Here is a 21,229-nt window from a genome sequence, read left to right as displayed (position 1 = left end):
TTATACTATTCTTACTAACACTTTTCATGTTGCCATGGCAACTATTGTCAATTTAGAGATTATCATCCATAAAACCCAAACCCCTGGCCCAATTGACATACAACTTGGCATGTAAAAGTTTTATGGGTCAACAAATCACCTGAGCATGTCAAAAACAATGTAGGACTTTCCTTTTATATTATTCTTACTAACACCTATCATGTAATATGTTCCATCAATGTAATGTATGCACAGCTAAAAGAACTCTACTATCACATTAAAAAGTGCATATATAGGTGCCATAGTCCTTACCTTTAGATTGCCTCTCAGTACACTAACCAATCAGTACTGCAACTATCCTAAGACCTAATTCAAATTTATGTTGAAATCGGTGAATTATTTTTTATACCAATTTACTGAAATAGAAAAATGAATAAAGTATTTTTACTTTCAAAGGAGTTATTTTGTTTAATCATGTTATCTATAATCATGATAATCTGAATAAACAGCCTTATTTCAACAGCTCATGTCTATTATCATCACGAAACCCAGAAGAAAATTTAAGTCTTGTCTCTAGACTTCTACTAGTCTTGAGACCATATTATTAATAGCTATTTCATATACTTACTATTATAGCCATAGCCAGCTATGTGATAGGCACAGCAGAGCCTGTCCAACATCTTAAAATTCATACCATAACAATGTACGTATTATCTGTGAACAACACCCTTTACAACTACTACACATAGTATCTCCGAAATGTCGCGTGTTAACAAACACGACTAAGTATCGGAGAACATGCCTACATGTTCTGCATTAAGGCACAGCTGTTACATTACCAACAATCTTAAATTTGCTCATTTCCAGGAGAAAATAGGCTAAAATATATTAATATTACATTAATATATTCATATACAGGTGCTTTATCTTTAGATTTTTACTCAGAAAACTAATTTGCAATGGCTAATAGCCAAATTTGCATTTAAATCAGTGAATTTTGTTTTTGTTTTTGAAGAACTGGGCATACACTTACAGAACAACAAGACAATTTGATAATCCCGTGCATGTGCCAAGCACTACAAGCATTCAAACTGACGCATACACATTCAAACTGGCCGCAAAAGATGGTGGTGTAAACATTACATCTGCAATGGTGGTGCTGCCCATGGATTAATGCATACCTAACTTTAAATTCTATTCACTCAAAAGGTACCAGATTATTTAAATGCAGAAAATATGGGAGGGTCCTGTCCTCAATACTGGAGTGACACTCAGCCAAGAATGGACATGAGGGAGATCTTGTTATATATACTGAAAGAATTGACAGGCATACCAAATCACTTCGAGCAAACTCTTCCCCAGAGGAGTCCCCATGCTCTTCCATAGTTTCCCCAACTACCTGAGGAACATCACATGCACAGCCAAAGAATAAAAAAAATGGCTGGATGCCTTCCTACAAGAAGATGGAAACACATCTCCCACTCCCTCAAGGAGAGTATCGGGGCCCCACAACAACAAGCTGGTACATCATATATCACTTCACTGGAGGAAACATGGCCAGGGATAGCTAGGTCAAACACTGGTAGAGGTGCCACTGTCTTTGACGTCCACCAATAGTGCATCATTTTGTGCGCACGCCATTCAAACGGCCAAATTTACATATCGTGGGAAATTTAATTCATAAACATGTCGCGCGAGTGTATTTTACTACAATCATAGTAAATTTCAACCAATCACATCATCAGTTACATATCGGTACATAGAAACATAAAAAAAAACATGGCAGCCTGCATTCAGCAGTAAATAATTTTTTTTCATGTTTCAATGAGAAAAATAAGTTAGAAAACTCCAATAAACAGGTAACGGACCCTAATAATCGGAAACTACTAGTTTCACAGATTATTCTGATACCAAAACCAGGGCAGGGTATCACGGGAAAGCTGAGAAATCATAAGAAGAAAATGAGTTTTTTCTAATAGGTCGGGTAACGACGTTAAACGTATTGTGGCATCTCAGCCGCCGATGCAGACATGTCCTTCGAATCATCTTTGCATACTTTATCATGATATATACGTGTACTCTAACCTAATGTAAGGTAGTATAATCCAGTTATATCTTGCTATTGAACATTGTTTGAATAACTGTACTTGATACATCTTTCCTTAGGTCGCTATGTTGGATTTCCGCCATATTCACTAATCAAAGTAATAGTTATTTAGTCGTTCTCCGAATTGAATTGAATTGAATTGAATTTTATTCGGATACAATCATACATACAATAAGTACAATACATACAAGACTCAATATTATACACAGTATATATAATTGTACATCCGAGGATGGCACAGAAAGTCAAAAGACTTATTTCCACTGTGGTCCTCATATTACAATTAGGAAAGGATTATCATAGAAAAGCTAGGTTATACGAAGTGTAAATTAGGATTATAAGAAGTGTAAATTAAACATATAAACTATTTTCTTCAGAGAGAACAGTGTCTAAAAGATAACATTTAACTGATTTTTTAAAACTACTTTTAGATACAATTGATTGAATGTTGGTCGGTAAAGAGTTCCAAGCAATAGCACCATTGTATTTGAAAGTACTTTTCCCTAACGAACTATTAAACCTAGGTACAATGACAGATGACCTACTAGAACGAGTTCTCAGGGAACGAGCATTTCTGACAAGTGTAAACGTATCTGACAAATAACTGGGACAAGAGTCGTTCACAATTTGGTGAACATGATTAAGCTTTAACTGAGCAACACGTTTCTCAACAGGTAACCAATTTAACAGTTTAAAATGCGTATAATCTAGATGAGTACGTGGATGAATTTTCAAAACGGTCCTGATTAGTTTGTTTTGACATATTTGAAGATTACTCTTAGATTTTTTAGATAGGTTACTATACCAGGAGGAACAAGCATAGTCAATATGACACTGAACCAGGGCTGAAGCTAGTAACTTCATTGTCTCTACATCTAGGTATTTTTGTATTCTTGCCAAAAATTTTGTTTTTAAATATTTTTGTGCCATAACTTCTCCCGACACATTTTGATCAATTTCTGTTCCAAGATATTTGACAACAGACCTAGGTTGAATACTAGTATCATTACATTGGATATTGAAGTTGGGAGCATTTTTGAGTTTTTGATTGGAGCCAAAGAGAATGGATTCTGTTTTACCTAGATGTAGAGACAATTTGTTATCCAATAACCACTTGCTGACATTCAATAACTCTTCACTGAGTAACGTCTCAATCCTATTTACATCTTTGCCAGAAACTAGTAAGGCTGAATCATCGGCATACAACAGCAGTTTACAGTTCACAGCAGCTTTCATGTCATTCACATACAAAAGAAACAACAGCGGACCTAAAATGCTACCCTGTGGGACACCACATGTTATTTTTGCTGCTTTTGATGTTGAACCATTTACATTCACAATCTGTTCTCGACCTGTTAGATAAGACCTCATCCAATTAACAACATCTGATTTGAAGCCTAACGCTTGTAGTTTGAATAATAGAATATCATGATTTACAGTATCAAAGGCTTTCTGGAGATCTAGCATAACCATTCCACAGTAATTACCTCTGTCAATTTCACCTTTGATGTAATCAGTCAAATTGATCAAACATGCATCAGTAGAATATGATTTTCGAAAGCCTGATTGTAAATCATAGAACAAGTTATTGCTTTGAATGTATTCATAAACCTGGTTATAAACAACTCTTTCCAAGACCTTCGATATAATACCGAGCACTGAGACTGGCCTATAGTTACCGGAATCTGTTTTGCTACCCTTCTTGTACAAAGGAGTAACTTTTGCTAATTTAAAATCTTTGGGAACTTTGCCCTGTTGAATCGAAGTATTGATTATGTGAGTGATACAGGGAGTAATCTGCTCAGCTGAGTCATTCACAAATCTGGCTGGAATATTATCTAGTCCGGTAGCCTTAGACCTGTTAACAGTCTTCAACATTTTATACACATCTACATTAGCAACCGTAGACAGAGCAAAGGTGTCATAGGATACACCCTGATGCTTGAAAAATGAAGTCTAGAGCACTTCCAACCTCTCAGGTCAATTTGGCACTGTTTCCAAAAGTGTTGTTACAAACAATGTTATGTATATGGACTTGGCTACACACTTTTTGGCCCAATTTCCAGGGACAAAATAGACCTGATTTGGTACCTTTCAAAATGCAATATCTCGGGGACTAGGACAGCTAGATGGGTAATTCAAATTACATTGTACTCATAACAACTTTCTGCATCCCATGAGAACTACTTCAGCTCAAATATCAGGAATTCCATTTTCATGTTGACCTAGCTACCAGGGAGGAAGCAGCGGCATGTTCGCCAAAATATTTGCAAGGTAACGCAAGCTACAAAAACAATAAAATAATATACAAGACTTATTAATCCACTGTGACTTTCAGAGAATGAGCTATAGACAGAAGTTGGAAGATCTGGGGTCATACTAATTAACGCCCTGCAACGCCTGGTAGCAACCGGCGATTTCCTATGGTGCCTGGGCATTGTGTAAACCTGTTTTTTCAATTACAATGGTTCATATCAAAAGAATGATTTGTCAACTAGTGAATTCATGAAAAAAAAAATTGATTTTAGCAGGAGAAATGATGCACAAAGCAGAAAATCCTTTGCTGAATTTAGCGCCCAGACTGTGGCGGTGCCGCTATCTTTGTTTATGTCCGGTCATTGGAAAATATGGAATGGCTAAATTAAATCCGAGGCGAGAACCAGGGGTCCAATGCATGTGTGATAGCTTGTAATCTTCTCATTTTTTCTATCTTTAGGTTGCAAGAGGCCAGTGCAGCTAGCTAATATCAATAAGTTAATAAACAAGTAAAGTAAATTTATAAATTTTATTTAGGCCTACATAACAAATTCATGTTACAACAACATTTGTGTTATCCTTGGCAATTTGCAATTATTTCAAACTATGTGTTCTTGTCATTATCTGCACTTCATGTAGTGTATAGGGCAGGATAGATAAGATGGGGGAGAGGGGGGATTTGGAGGGTTAGTTTAAGGAAAGAATGAAATGGAAGGAAGTTAGAGTTATGATAGGTATGGGGCAGACCCACTTTCACATTTTTGTCACTACATGTATATTGATTTATTAATATCATTATTATTATAACATTACATAACATTATGCTATAGACATGATATCAGCCCTAGATGGTGGTAGTCTTGGCATTGCGGTCTCCTGCTAAATTCAAAGATTTTTTTCGTGAATTCACTAGTAGACGAATCATTCATATGTGTACCACTGGAATTGAAAAAAAAATAGGCTTACACAATGCCCGGGCACCATTGGAAATCGCCAGTCGCTACCAGGCGTTATTTATAATTTAGTAGGACCGGAAGATCTGTATTTGTATACTTCGACTACTATCTGTTAAGACAGTGGTTCTTAACCTTTTTTGGCAGCGACCCAAAATTTTGCACAAATCAAGCATCGCGACCCAAGCCTACATAGATATACATTGAAATTTCAAAACACTTCAAATAAATTTTCTGCTTTGGAGTTTTTATTTAATCATGGTCTGCTTAGAATCCTAAAACTAGGCATCATGTATTTCAATTATTACAGTATATAATTATAATATATTTGTAGTGGGAAAATAATTATTTTCTGCAAACCCTTAGCGACCCAATAAAATGGCTTGGCGACCCAAATTTGGGTCGCGACCCAGGGGTTAAGAACCACTGTGACTGTGTTAAGAGGACCACAGATAATGGTTGAAATATATAGATCTTCTGTCTTCCTTATCTTATTCCCCGACAGTTGATTAATTAGTCTCATTTTACAAATGTCTCATTACATTACATCTTGATCTTCCTAAAATTATAAAAATAACATTATTATGATCATCACCATATTTATATTAAATGCTTGATTATATTGTGTAAGCCCAAGACTCAGTCTGGGCCAGAGTAATTGCGACCGAAAACTCTTACCTTTATAACATCTAGATGTACCTACACTATCGTAGTATCTGAACGACTGCCCTTCTAGAGATGGTAACACCTATTACAACTGAAATTAGTCTTATGCAATATCTTGCAAACAAGTTGGTAAGTTTGAACTATTGTTTACATTCTGGGCTCGCGCCTGTCGTCTGTCGCGTCTTGTCACTTTGGAGCGAGATTTGAACACATTTACTGTATAATTGATACTTGTACATGAAACTCAGAACTGTTGAACAGAAAATAATTTCTGGTATTTTCCGAAACATGTGTTAATACATATTTCTCTATCATTTTCTTACAAAGGTGATGCTAACAACCTCTTTCTCTAGGTACGATTGGAAATTTCCATTTTAATAGATTTCCAAAACATATTTCTTCTTAACATAAAATATTTTGTATTTGTCAAAATACTATGTTGCTATAATATAGCCAGATAGTGACAGAGCAAAGAAAGAACTCAAGTCATCATACGTACAGACTGTTTTTATAGAAATGATCAAGCACAGAAATTTTATTCTTCAAATTTTGATAATTCTCCAAGTTTTGCTACTTTTTCATGAATTACAAAGCCCAATAATTTTCCAGTTTATTATTGAAATACTGCAAAAAAAAAAAAGTTAAGCCATTATTCAAACAACTTGAGTGTCTGGCAACAAAATCTTAAATCTAATATTCCTGTAAATGTCATAGTGTATCTCTTCTTTTCATAGATTATGTAACAAAAATATTGAATATAACTATTTTATAAATGTATTGCTATATTACAGCATAATAATGCTATACAGGTAAAACTGTTGTGGTTAGGTTCGGACACGCCAGGGGAATGAAATTCACAGTAACTTTATGTACTCGGCTTTACTTAACTGTAAATGCGTAAAGGGAGAATTTGACGTGTGGAGATGACTGTTGCTTGGAGACGACTGTTGCTTGGAGATGACTGTTGCTTGGAGAAGGGTACTGCTTGGAGCGGAGACCTGCTTGAAGATGTCGTGTCCTGAAGTGAACTGAATTCTGAATTCCTAGGAAAGACCATCCGCTTGCGCGGGATCGGTTTTTGTGGAAGGGGAAGAATGTCTGTAAGAAAATGAAAAGATAGTAGTGTATAAAAGAGGGCTATTGCCACCGGGCGAATTAGCGAGCGAGTAGGGGCTGCTGGTGGTCGTGGCTCGGGAGAAATGGACTGGGAGCTTGGACGGGGGCGCCGACGCCGGGATTAGGATCACCAACAAAAGTTTAGAAAATGGTAGGAGGCGTAGTAGTAGAGAAAGGTGGAAAAACGGAAAAATCTTTAGTGGGAGGTAAACTGAAATGAAAAGATGTAGTATAAGAGAAAGTTAGAAAGGAAGCGAATTTTAGTCGAAGAAAAAGTAAGTGTAGATGTTTATGCGTGTGTCGTGGCTATGTTCGTGAGAGGTGTGTGTGTGTATCTTACGGGAAGTGAGTAGAGTTCACATCCCGTGTGTAGAGCGCGTTGCTGATAAGCCACAGGTGGGGCCTGAGTAGCCTGCTTTTTCCCAGGTTGGGTTTGAGATCCTGTAGAGTTAATTCAGTGGCGATGCGAGGGGGGGGGGCAGGCGGGCGGGTGTTGTATTATCTCTCTCCTTCCAATCACAACTCTGAAAACAGAGAATTACGTGATTGATTGTGTGTAAATGTCAGAAGTGTAAACTCGCTCGCCAGCGTCAGCGAAGAGGCCAGCGTTAGGTTGCGGGCCGGTTGGACAGAGAGGCGTCCCAATTCCTCTCCGTCGACCAGCCTGCGAGCAGATGAGGGTTCTGAGTGAGAGTTGGGTTGGGCCTCTGCTAAGCCAGCGAGCAAGTGTGCGTGTGCCTCTTTTCTTCCAAGCACTACTCTGAAAACAGAATTGCGTGACTTGGGAAAATGTGTATTTGTCTTGGTATAAACCCGCCTGCCGACGTCAACGAAGAGGTCGGCCTGTGTCAGACCGGCAGCAGCAAAGGAGATATATCTCCTCGCCACCACCGGCGAGCGTGTAGAGCGCGTTCCTGATAAGCCACAGGTGGGGCCTGAGTAGCCTGCTTTTCCCCAGGTTGGGTTTGAGATCCTGTAGAGTTGATTCAGTGGCGGTGCGAGGGGGTGGGGCAGGCGGGCGGGTGTTGTACTATCTTTCTCTTTCCAATCACAACTCTGAAAGCAGAGAATTACGTGATTGGGAAATGAGTGAACTGATCTCTCGTCTTGGTCTCCCGCCTTATAAAGGAGGCTTGTGCGGACCCAGGCAGTTTGTGCTGGCTCCTGATTGGCCCGTTTAATTTTCTTGTGGACGCTCTTGCTCACTACGCTTGCCAACTATGACAAGCGGGGTACGTAGGCCTAAGAGGGGGTTTACACGGTCTAACGGTTCGTCGAACACGGTTTCCGTGCTTCTGATTGGCCAGCTGCCTTGCGTTCGGGCGTCCTTGCTGACTATGCTTGCCCACTATGAGGCATGTATAAGCTTGGGTCGGAATGCGCCACAAACTTAAGCCAAGGACTAATGCCTTCTCCTTTTCACCTAGGTAACTGCGCAGGATGCCTTGAACCGACCGGATGAGATGCGACGGGTGCAAAGGATACCAACCACGTCGGCTGGGACGCCTCCTTCAAGTGCCAGCCTCCAGAGGATACGGATGGGTTCTTAATTGTACTCACTTGTGATATTGACTTATGGCACACCACCACATTTTAAGCCAAAGGACTACTACCTTCTCCTTTTTCATGTAGGTAACTGCGCATGATGCCTTGGCCCGACCGGATGGGACGCGACGGGTGCAGGAAACTAACCACGTGGGCTGGACCGGATGGGACGCGACGGACACAGAGGACACTACCCACGTCGGCTGGACCATGGGGACCGACCAGGACCGTGCAGCGCTTCAACAATCGACATGATTCTAACTTGTTAAATACATGTACACATAACCTTAATTGTAAAGGGCATACTAGTATGCCTTCTAGGAGTAGTGGGTAGCGACCCAGGCAAGATATGTTTCTTGTAATCAATAAATGTAAAAATGTACGTCACGACCAGTCTGGTTTAGACTGGTGGCGCGTCGCCACAAAACAATCATAATTTAGAGCAAATAGTACTTTTTTGGCGAAGAACATTTGGCACCATCGCTAATGAGAGTTTTTGGAGGTTATTTCGGAAAAGACATAATTTAGCACTGGAAAAAATCATTCATAAACACTTTTCCTTCTTGTTATTAAGATGTGAAACTTGTCTACCAGTTTCTCTCTACATTCCTAAAATATTCAGTTGGCGATTCCGTCAGGTCCAGGAGTTATCCTCAAATCTAGTGTCATTTGTAGTTTATATGCTCTTTTTCACTTCTAATGCAGAAACTCGATTAAGGAATCTTTAGTCTGAAGTTCGATTCCACGAGTACAACTAATTTATTTGAATTATCTGAAACGAATTTGTTGTAGCATAGCGGGAAGCATGTGCGCCAAGCAGCCGCAGTAGTCACACGTGACAGAGGAGAACTGAAAAGTTTGACTTACAAAGTAAAAGCGATCAGCATTTTTTTTTTTTTTTACCCAAGTGGAGATTAGTGTCCAATCATATCGGAAGGCTTCGTGACTCTGGTCCTTAGGGGTGTCACTAAATATCTAAAGTGTTGCAGGAAAGAACCAATACGAGAATGTATAAACTGGATGGAGTAATAGTATTTCACCTCTGAGGCCTGAGCGAGGGAGCAAATGATGCAAAACAGATTCATCTCCGTTTCCAAGTTTATATAACCCGACATTCCTGGTTTCTCATTCTTCCTTCAAAAAGTGATCTTACTTGTTAAACAAAAATTACTTCTTTATCCTGTGCAGAGCCCTTACACAGTGGCGATTCTAGGACTATGAAAGTGGGAGGGCCAGCTGAAAAACTGGGGTGGGGGGCATGGCCCTCCCAGCACCCCCCCCCCTAGAATCGCCACTGCGTGTGACGCCGTGACGCGGTCGGTACCGCAGTAGTATTTACCAAGGTGTGTGTGTGTGTGTATATATATATATATATATATATATATATATATATGTATATATATATATATATATATATATATATATATATATATATGAATATATATATTTATGTATATATAATTTAGAAATAGGATATGAAAAAAAAAAAAAACTGGGAGGGCCAACCTGGGGGACAGCTGAAAAACTGAGGGACCATGCCCCCCCCCACCCAGAATCGCCACTGCCCTTACATACGTAACTGCCGCCCCGGGGCAAAGTTGTCAGTGACGCCCCCTCCCCATTCCCCCATCAAGTGCTACTATAGCGTGAGGTCTACCTCAATATAAGGTAGAGGCCTACCTCAATATAACGTGAGGTCTTCTCGTTTCGACTATAGCGTGAGATCAGGGCCGTTTCTAGCTTTGTGGGGGCCCTAGGCAAGAGGCAGTTAGGGGCCCTCAAAAGTTAGAGAGCTAGACAGATTGGTATTTCATTTATACCTGTGAAGTTTGCCAAACAGTAATTAAACGATTTCTATATCTTTTGATGGTGTTAAAGGATGCAAGTAACTATTACACCATATTTATTTATTTAAACATTTATTTTAACTTAACATCACAGTCTCTGAATACAAACCACACTTCAAAATATTGGTAACTTAACATCACAGTCTCTGAATACAAACCACACTCCAAAATAGTAGTAACTTAACATCACAGTCTCTGAATACAAACCACCACCAACTGCATTGTATTGGGCTCAAAATCTCTGCTTTCTGGCTTTTTTTTTTACTAGCAAAATCATCAATGATATCTTCATACAACACGTCTTTCCCCACTTCATGGTTGATGCTGATTATTGCAAGACCACTGAGTCGCTCCTGCCCCATAGATGATCTTAAATAGGTCTTGATGAGTTTCAGCTTCGAAAAGCTCCTCTCTGCTGAGGCCACAGTCACAGGCAGAGTACAGGCAATTCTCAGTGCAACCCACAGATTGGGATACAATTCCTCAAAATGTTTTTTGTGGATAAAGGTGAGGAGCTCAAGAGCAGTCATTTCGTCTGAGGGCAAACTTGGTAAGTGTTTAACTTCCATAGCCAGTTCCTTTCCATCAATGTCACTTTCATTTCCAGAGGTTAATGTCTTGCATAGTTTGTCACACTGGTTGTTCAATGACTGATCATCCAGTTTCTGGAAATTGAGCAGCACTCCAAATTGGTCTCTTACTTCACTCAGAGTTTTAAATCTATCAGTTAAGGATTGAATGGTAGTGTCAACAACAACATTAAAGAATGTTATTTCTAGCCTCTTCATTGCAGATCTCATCTGCGGCCTCATAAGCAAAGTGTCTTTTTGTACTTCTTAATCTCTTTTCTTTGAGTACAGCCTCTACATTCATTTCCTCACACATATCTTTAGCAGAGACTTGAGCTGAAGTGAATCCAATTCTTCTGTAGTTAGTCAGAGATGTTTTCGCTTTAGTAAGGAGGTCAACTGCCACATCAAGCTGCATTTTAGGAGACTGCAGGAGCTTACTGACATGGTTCACAATGTGTAGAATGTCATACCATATGACTGTGCAAATGATAAATCGGTATGACCCCACCTCTTCTGCCAGACTTTGGGCTTCAACCTTGGTCAGAGGATCAGACACTTCCCTGACCTTCAACAAAGCTTCCCTTATATTAGAGGCCTGATACCGCACAGCTTCTATGCTATTAATACGGCTCTCCCATCTTGTGTCACTCCAGGTCTTGAGTGCAACAGTGACATAATCTTTTAGGATTGCCCATCTTTGTGGTGAGGCTGAAAATAGGTTGTACAGTTTCTAAACAGTGCCGAAATAGCTAGTGGCATCTATTGAAGCTGTTGCTGCATCAGATATCATCAAGTTTAGGGAATGTGCTCCACATGGAACATAGAGTGCACGAGGGTTCTTCTCAAGAAGTCTGGCTTGAACTCCTTTGTTTCTCCCTTTCATGTTGGCACCATTATCATATGATTGTCCTCTGCAATCTTCAAGGAGAATATTCAGTTCCGTCAGTTTCTTTATAATTAGAGATGACAAACCAAGACCTGTTGTTTCAGAAGCTACAAGGAACCCCATAAAATGTTCCTTAATTTCTGGTTTCTTGTCCATTTTGACAGTCCTTATGACAACTGACATCTGTTCTTGATGGTTTACATCGGGAGTACAGTCCAAAATAATTGAATAATATTTGGACTGTTTAACTTCAGTCACCATTGTGTCCATTATTTTAGTACTGATTGAAGCAATAAGTTCATTTTGGATGATATTTCCAAGGTAGCTGGAATGACTGAACTGGCCACTCTCAACACGCTCAATGTGCTGCTTCATGACAGGATCAAATTTAGCAAGCAGCTCCACCTCTTTTAGAAAATTCCCATTATTCTGCTGGTGTAACGTGTTTGATGAACCTCTAAATGCAAGATTTCTCTCGGCTAAGGATTGGATAATGGCGATTAAGCGAGTCAGGACATCTCTCCAGCGCCTCTTTTCAGCCTCCAATAGTGTTCTTTCAGCTTGGTCTATTGTCTTTCCAGTTTGCAAACGGAGTTGTAAATCTTTCCAGGTTGCCATGTGCGCTATGTGTGCTGGACTGCTTTCATGACTTTTCAAAAGTGTGCCTATGTTTTTCCAGTCTGTCAGTCCTTCTGTCACTAACTTTTGTTCTTTGGTTGAAAATAATTTACAACAAAAGCAATAGAGAGCATTTTTTGTTTTTGAGTAGATAAGCCAAGTCCGCTTCATCTTTTCTCCATTAACCAATGTTCTACAAAAATAATGATAATGGAAACTTCTTCCGTCTTCTTTTTTTGGGAAATGTGAAATCAGAACTAATCTGAAATGGCCCTCTACCTACTGCATCCGTTCTAAATGCATCAGACAGAATGGTTGGCCAGTTAGCAGGATCTAGTGGTTTAGAATAAATGGGAGGCTGCTCAGAAGTAGATGATGCCTTCTGTGGTTCTGGGGAATGTGGTGGTCTTGGTGGCAGTACAGCTTCCTGGACAGATCCTGATGAATGTGATGGCACTGGAGCATCCTGTTCAGGAAGTTCAGAATATTCCTCTGGCTTGCTGTCTGGAGCTCCAATATATTTTAGAATTGATCCTGCAAAATTACAAATTTCCTTAGATGATTAGGCGTTAGTCTAAAATAATACTCACCATTCAGAAAACATAATAAAACCAAACTTTAATATGTTTCTTTAAATTATTAAATAAACGATAATGAATTACCTTTTTCTTTTGACCATTTTTCTTCGTCAAATTTCTTTTTCTTTCGTTTCTCTGCTCCGCTGAGATAAATTCGTTTTGATGCCATTACGGGAATGATGATTGGCGAGTCTTAGAGTCTAATGTAGGCCTAGCACAGAAATCTGTTAAGTGAAAACCTTATAAATACATGGAATCAATTTTACATACACGATATTCGAGTAGAATAAATATGATTATTTTTATCAGTGTAGGCCTAACACAGATATCTGTAAAGTGTAAACCTTTTAAATACCCCTTAATAAAAATAATTCTACATACACGAAATTCGGGTAGACCTGAAAGGTGAACAGATGGGTGACTGTTGAGCCTGTGGTTATCTTAATATTATATACGAACTAGAGAAACGGACCACACGACAAACGGAATAGAATTCATGTATTTCTGTCACTTCCTTTTGAGCTAACCTCGGTCCTGCCATCTAGTGTTTTTTTCATTAGGTAGGTGAAGTGAGAAAATAAATAATCATAATTTTGATAATAAAGAAATAAGCGAATAAATGAATAAGGGATTGGATAACATATCGATACAAAATCAACAAAATTGAACATATGAACATATATGAACATTGAATATTGAAAAAGGTGGAAAAGGTAAACATTCCATAGAATACAAACATTTCCTATTGTGCATACAAATATAATAAAAGGAATTCCAACTTACAGTCACAGAACACACAAACTTACAAATTTACACTATCAGAAGCTAAGCATGAAGCGACCAAAGAGTAAACAAGAACGCTGGTGATGCCAATTCCAGTGACAAATAAAGCCAAACAATTGGACAAAGAATAGTAAGCTAATGGCCAAAAAGAGTTTGTAATCAACAATTAGTAACATCTGTAGCCATAAGCCCTAGCTTAGTGAACACATAAATGAATAAATAAAGCCAATTAATGCTTACCATATTATATCTTTAGATTAAATAAGATATAGGTGATTTTTAACAAGATAGTATTTTTAGCAGACGATCAAAACATTTCAAACAATAACAAACACTGCAAGAGGCGTGTTGTTTATTTGCGTCGGCGAGCGGGAGAGGCACAGGCTCATATTTGACCTTCGGTAACGTTACCTAGCCATTGGGCCGGCCGGGGGCCCCCAGGTAGGTTGGGGGCCCAAGGCAATCGCCTATACCGCCAATATCTAGAAACGGCCCTGCGTGAGATCTACCGCAGCATGGAACTATAATGTATTGTATGTGTATAAATATTTATTTAAACCTTATATTATCATTTATATATCTATATAATCTTTATATCAAAGGCAGAGAGGTAAAAATAACACGCTATTAAATATAATACATACATTTATTTTAGCGATAATCACTTCGTACACAGTATCTTCTAGGAATGACATGAATATTTACGAGTATATCTACTGTATATACTATTAATATCTATATTAAAGGCAGGTAAAATAAACACGCTATCAAATACAATAGTACATCTATTTTAGCGATAAATAATTCGTATATCTTCTAGGAGTGACACGAATAGGTCACTGGATTTTTTTCTCATCATCTTCCAGCTAAATGATATCAAGATGTGACTGGAACAGCTACCAACACCTCGCATTTTCTTGAGAATCATCGTTTTAACATCCAACCACGATCGCTTGTAGTGATGCGCTGCTGGTCAAAACCAGACTGGCCGTCACACAATTTCTATTCTAAGAAATTTGGGAATAGAATTCCCACGGGCTTTTTTGGCTAGCCCGTTTGGAGGGTGATTCGATGTATGGGAGTGTATGGCTTTGGCCACGCCCACTCATACATATACAAGATGTGCATACTTATGTGATATATGTATGCACATCACGGTGAATGCACCCTTTCTAACATTATCAATGTGTATACATGTATTACTAAAGTCTGTCTGTCACAGCATGTACATAATTTCACACTATCAGCTCTTGTCTGTGGCCTTCTAGGTCCATCAGAGCAACAATAGCTTAGACTACACCACTACAGTATAACGAAAGAAAATAATACACTAAATGAAAAACACAAGCACCTTTTCATGCAAAACAGATGTAACTTTGATGCTGAACACAAAAACATAATTATTGTCGCGACTCACCTTTGGGCCAGGCTAGTTGCAACATAAAAAAAGGCCACCATGCACAGCACAGTTCAGATGAATGGCAAAGAGTTCAGACAGGATAATTAAACTCTTCATTAAAATTAAATATTATTACAAAACAAAAATAACACATACAACATAAATGAACAAAGAATAATATTATATCAACACATATGATATGAAATAGATCAGGTTAATTACCAAGTAATTGTTGAATGCACTTACTCATATGTTTGCAGCACGTAAGAACAGATGGGCAAAACAAAGTCTTGATCATGGTGTAGACTAGTCTTGATACCGGTTACTGAGGTTACACCAGTGGTCTCAGGGGACAAATAGGTAGTTTGAGGTAAAGATTATGGATGATAACTTCTGGTAGGGGAAGTTTGTGGTAGTTCTTCTGGTAGTCAGGAACAAGTAAGAGGATGATGTTTTGTAAATTGATTAAATAAGAGAGTGTCTAGTCACTTGTAGTCCAGCAGCAATCTGGAGAATGTCTGATACAATTCAAGAAAACATGATGGCTAGGTACTTTGCATGGAGGTGGGCAATGTTGTGGTCCAAAGAAGTGGTTTAGCAGAGTTGTCGTAATCAACAAAGGTAGAAGAATTTCTATGTAGATTCAGATGGGCCCTGGGCAGCTGCTTCTTTTCTTGACTTCTCAGTTCTTTTCTCATTCTGGAGCTGTCTCTGGTCTCTCTGCTTCTCTCTGGTCTCTGCCCCTATATTGCCCTTTTATACTCCCGGGTATGGGAGCTGATGTTTCAAATATGGCAAAACGTCTGTAAAGTGGTAATTTAAAGATCTGCAGCCAATGGGAAAGCAGAGTGAGTTTTCCCGCCAAATTATGATATGTTTCTGAGCTTGGCATTATCTGATAATATGTAATGGGGTGCACTCCAACAGACAGGTATGGTGCAATGTTTAATATTTCAAGAAATATATATTTATACATTAGGGAATACAAAATTATAACATTCATGCAAGGTGTGCTTTAAAATTACAAACAAGAGACCTAAAGTCTGAAAAAATGCTAACATTGTACCAATATATAAAGGAGGAAACAAGGAACCAACTAACTATAGGCTAGTCTCACTAACAAGCACTATAGCCAAAATTTGTGAGAAAATCATCAAGAATAGATGGGTAAAACACCTGGAAGACAACAATATAATAAACCCAAGACAATTTGGGTTCAGACAAGGAAGATCATGTACCACAAACTTAATATGTTTCTACTCAAGATTGATAGACATAGTGCAAGAAAGGAATGGATGGGCTGATTGTGCCTTCCTGGACTTACAAAAAGCTTTTGACAAAGTACCACACAAAAAATTATTAAATAAACTGGAACATATAGGAGGGATACAAGGGAACCTACTAAAATGGATGGAGGACTTCCTGATTGGTAGAAAGATGAGAGTAGTGCTCAGAGAAAAATATTCAGATTGGAAAGAGGTGATCAGTGGAATACCGCAAGGATCTGTATTGGCTCCAATAATGTTTGCTATTTATGTGAATGACATGGATGATGATGTGAAATGTTACATGAGCTTCTTTGCAGACGATGCCAAACTGTTAAGGAAAGTAAAAACTGAAAAGGATTGCGAATCACTGCAGGAAGACCTGAATAAGGTATGGAACTGGAGTCAGAAATGGGAAACGGACTTCAATATTAAGAAGTGTAGCATAATAGAGTTTGGAAAAGCAAAAACAGAATATCAGGACAATATGAAATTGTAACCAAGGAGGTTAAAGAAGGAGAGATCCGAAAAAGGTTTGGGTGTAATTATCTCAAACGACTTGTCCTATGACAAACAGATAAACAAAATTGTTGGAGAATCCTACAACTTGTTAAGATCAATAAAAGTGGCATTTACATATTTGGACAAAGAAATTATTAAAAAAAATATTAGTCACACTGATAAGCCACCTATCTCCATCCCTAGCCATCTGGTAACTAAATTCTGTGTATCTTGTGGAGACTTTTGGAAATTTCTAAATTCCAATCTATAAGTCTCTGGTGTAAGCTTACATGCTGTTAGGACCTGCACTTCCACATTATCATATTCAGTGTTTGCTTCATTTACAGATGCCTACACTTTTTGAGCTCTACCTATAAACTTTGTTTGGATGAGTAAACTCCAACAATTCCTATCTACTCCTAATTGGTTCAGAATCTTTTCTGTTTGTTCAAAGAAAACCTCTGGTTCATCTTCTGAAAATTTGGTAGGATACTAGTGTACTTAGAAACCTTGAAGGACTTTGCTTCCTTCTTAATGGTGGGTTTAATTTCAGTTTGGATGCAAGCTAATTCCACTTCTTTTTCAGCCCCAACTTTAAATTTGTCAGCCTCAATTCTTTCCATTTTGTTCATGCCTCAATTTTAAATCTTTCCATTTCTGCCTCTATCTCTAATCTTCTGAACATGATCTGTGCATATGTCTCTTAAACAACGTGAATATGACTTAAGGCATCCTTATATAATACCTCCTCTTCAACTAAAAATTTAACGAACTCTTGAAAAAGATCTTTCTTTTTCCTCGTAGCATCTAACTTTAAATTGTATTCTGTGGCAATGCTTACTAATTGAGCTTTTGTAGCATCTAACATATCAATGGAGAGATTCTCCACAATCTGTTTTTCGAAAGACATTTTTCCATAAGTATGTAAATCCAATGAGCAGCTGAATCACTACCTGAATTCTCTTTTCGTCCTGGCAAGGGTCATCAAATTTCTTGTCACGACCCATCTATGGGTCAGGCTATTTGCAACAAAAAAAAAAAAAAATTGGCCATGCGCAATTCAAACGAATAAGAGAGTTCAGGCAGGATAATGAAATTCTTAGTTAAAAATAAATATTATTACACAAAAATAAAACATACAGCATAAATGAGCATAGAAAAATAACATTATATCAATATATATTACATGAAATAGATCAGGTTAATTACCAAGTAGTTGTTGTGTGTGCTTTTGTTCGCAGCATGTAAGAACAGGTGTGCAAAACAAAGTATTATGGTGTAGACTAGTCTTGATACTGGTGGTGAGGTTGCACCAATGGTCTTGGGGGACAAATAGGTAGTTTGAGGTGAAGATTATGCATGATAACTTCTGGTAGGGGAAGTTTCTGGTAGTTCTTCTGGTAGGTGAACCTTCTGATAGTTGGGAACAAGTAAAATTGTGGATGATGTTTCATAAATTTAGAAAATAACAGTGTCAAGTCACTCATAATCCAGCTTCAATCTAGAGAATATCTGATACAATTCAGGAAAACATGAAGGCTGGGCACTTCGCATGGAGAAGGGCAATGTTGTGGTCCAAAGGACTTGTTTAGCAGAGTTGTCATAATCAACAAAGGTAGAATTTCTATATAGATTCAGATGGGCCCTGGGTGGCTGCTTCTTTTCTTGTCTTCTTGGTTCTATTCTCATTCTGGAGCTGTCTCTGGTCTCTCTGCTTCTCTCTGTTATGAAAAATACACTCACCTTATTACAAGGCTTTATTTGATATAAAATCTGTACCGTTCTCTGAAAACAGAGAAGAAATGGTAAAGGAATATCAAGCACAAAACATAAATATAAACACACAAACCTGACATAAACATAAACACAACAGTATATTATACACATATACATATAAAACATATACATATAACAACTCATAACAATATAATACTGATGCTACATACAGAATTGTTAACACACACCTTTACAGGGAGAACACTGGCTGAATAATGACTGCTGGAAAACAACATGGCTGCCATTCAAATGCTTCCCACACAGTGTTGCCAGATCATTGATTACAGTACACAGTGTTGCCAGATCAATGATTACAGTACACAGTGTTGCCAGGTCAATGATTACAATACAGTACTACCATAACATTCTCCCTCTACCTAAAAAAATCATCTAGTACAGTCATTACAGATCCAAACGGTTAGGTGGGCGACGTATATGACCAGACCTTCGTAGGGCAGGAGCCTCCTCGACAGGTTGGGCAGGGCCTGGAGGTGTTTAAGTAGCATGTGGAGCTGTGTCACCTGCTTCAGTAGGAGTAGTGTCAATTGGCTCCCATGGAGAAGCAGACATTTTCTGCAGCATCCACAAGGGTATCTTGGGATCCCTCATTAACTGGGGTCTTAACTGGAACTAAGTGCTGAGTGGATACTATAGTCTCTTCAACTTTTTGGTTGCAAATGTGGGCATAATGTGGATTTGCCTGAAGGAGCTCCACTTCTTCAACAAGAGGGTGTGTCTTGCTCATCTGAACATGACACTTTAAGAGAACTGGTCCAGGATGACATAACCAAGAGGGCACTGAAGCTCCAGTAGAGGAGCGACATGAATAGTTCAGCAGGCTCTCGTGTGGGGTAGCATTCGTAGTCGTGCACAATAATGAATGAATGGTATGAAGAGCATCAGGTAGAACAGATTGCCAACATTGAGTAGTTAGACCACGGGACTTGAGAGCCATTGTAATTACATACATACATACATATACCAAGGCTTTTTCCCCCTTACAAGGGGGGTAGCCAAAAAGAAAAAGGCATAAAATCATTCCCATCCATTCCATCCCTCAATACACTCCACACCCCTCCACCCTCCCTCTTATCTTAGTACCTCCTGAATGACGGGTCATCCCTGCACCTTGTCCACTGCCCTGGGTCAGAAGCAGTGTCGCAAGACACAGCACATCCACAGCAAGGCCGCTTCATTAAATCAGCGACCCCCCTCTCCATCCCCCCATTGTATAAAATGAGAGGACGGGGAGAAATCCCTTTGGGCTGCATCAAATTTTGATCACACATACTACCTCACCCCCCATCCACCCGCCCATTCCACCTCATGCAATCACAACATCATCCATATACAACCATTCTCCATTCACCCCTGTCTTCTGTCCTCTCCCGTCCTTCCTCAACAGACATTCCCCTCTTCCCCAAAGCCCCCTTCACCCCATCCATCCACCTCATCCTAGGACGTCCCCTCATGTTCACTCCCTCCACATCTGCCTTCCATACCTCTTTTACTAGTCTTTCTTTACTCATTCTTTCCATGTGTCCAAACCATCCTAATATTCTTTCATCAACCCTATCTCCCAGCTCCTTTTCCACCCCTGTTCTCCTCCTCACCTCCTCATTTCTCACTCTATCTAGCCTAGTAACCCCCATCATACTTCTCAGACACCTCATCTCAAACACATTCAAACTCCTTCTCTCTTCTTCTCTTATGTTCCATGTTTCTGGCCCATACAGTGCTGTTGGCACAATCACTCCTTCATACAGTCTCCTCTTAGCATCCATTCCCAAATGTCTATTCCTCATTACACTCTTTAATCCACCAAGGCATTTACTCGCTTCTCTCAATCTACATTCTACCTCCACTTTCACTCCACCTTTCCCTGCCACATTTGCACCCAAGTATCTAAAACTATCCACTTCCTCCAGTCGCTCTCCCTTAATGCTCACTTCCAGTCTACTGCCACATTCACCCCTTGTACATCTCATCACCTTACTTTTACCCACATTTATCTTTAGCTTTCTTCTATCACATACTCTCCCAAACTCTGCCACCAACTTCCTCAATCCCTCCTCCGATCCTGCCACAAGTGCAGTGTCGTCCGCAAACAACAGCTGACTCACCTCCCACTTTTCTCCATTTTCTTTAACCATCTCCAATCCCTTGCCCACTACCCTTGCATTTACCTCTCGCACCACCCCATCCATGTATAAGTTGAACAGCCAGGGCGACATAATGCATCCTTGACGAAGTCCCACCTTTACCTCGAACCACTCACTCTCTCCATTCCCAATCCTGACACAAGCTCTACTATTCTCATAAAAACTCTTGACAGCTCCCAGAAGCTTTCCTCCTATCCCGTATATCTGCATAACCTCCCAC

The 21,229-nt window shown here is 39.1% G+C and overlaps 2 protein-coding genes across 2 annotated transcripts in view; both read right to left on the bottom strand.

The window, feature by feature from the left end:
• LOC143032347 (ubiquinone biosynthesis O-methyltransferase, mitochondrial-like) overlaps nt 1–7,001 on the bottom strand; it is a 47,122-nt gene extending 40,121 nt beyond the window's left edge. The window contains exon 1 of the mRNA XM_076196939.1: nt 6,850–7,001. The gene's annotated coding sequence lies outside the window, so the exon portion shown is untranslated. The remainder of the gene's footprint in view (nt 1–6,849) is intronic.
• A 3,523-nt stretch (nt 7,002–10,524) lies between these two features.
• On the bottom strand, nt 10,525–14,289 carry LOC143032346 (zinc finger MYM-type protein 1-like). Its single transcript, XM_076196938.1, has 3 exons — nt 14,147–14,289; nt 13,208–13,347; nt 10,525–13,079 (listed from the first exon to the last, which is right to left on the bottom strand). The coding sequence occupies exon 3, from the start codon at nt 12,714–12,716 to the stop codon at nt 11,772–11,774; it is 945 nt and encodes a 314-aa protein (XP_076053053.1). The 5' UTR covers nt 12,717–13,079; nt 13,208–13,347; nt 14,147–14,289; the 3' UTR covers nt 10,525–11,771.
• Between the last annotated feature and the right edge of the window lie 6,940 nt (nt 14,290–21,229).

Source organism: Oratosquilla oratoria, chromosome 13 (assembly GCF_046742065.1).
Source record: "Oratosquilla oratoria isolate Oo_2021 chromosome 13, ASM4674206v1, whole genome shotgun sequence".
Classification (NCBI taxonomy): Eukaryota; Metazoa; Arthropoda; class Malacostraca; order Stomatopoda; family Squillidae; genus Oratosquilla; species Oratosquilla oratoria.
The sequence above is the reverse complement of the archived record's forward strand: the minus strand, read 5'-3'. Positions and strand labels throughout refer to the sequence as shown.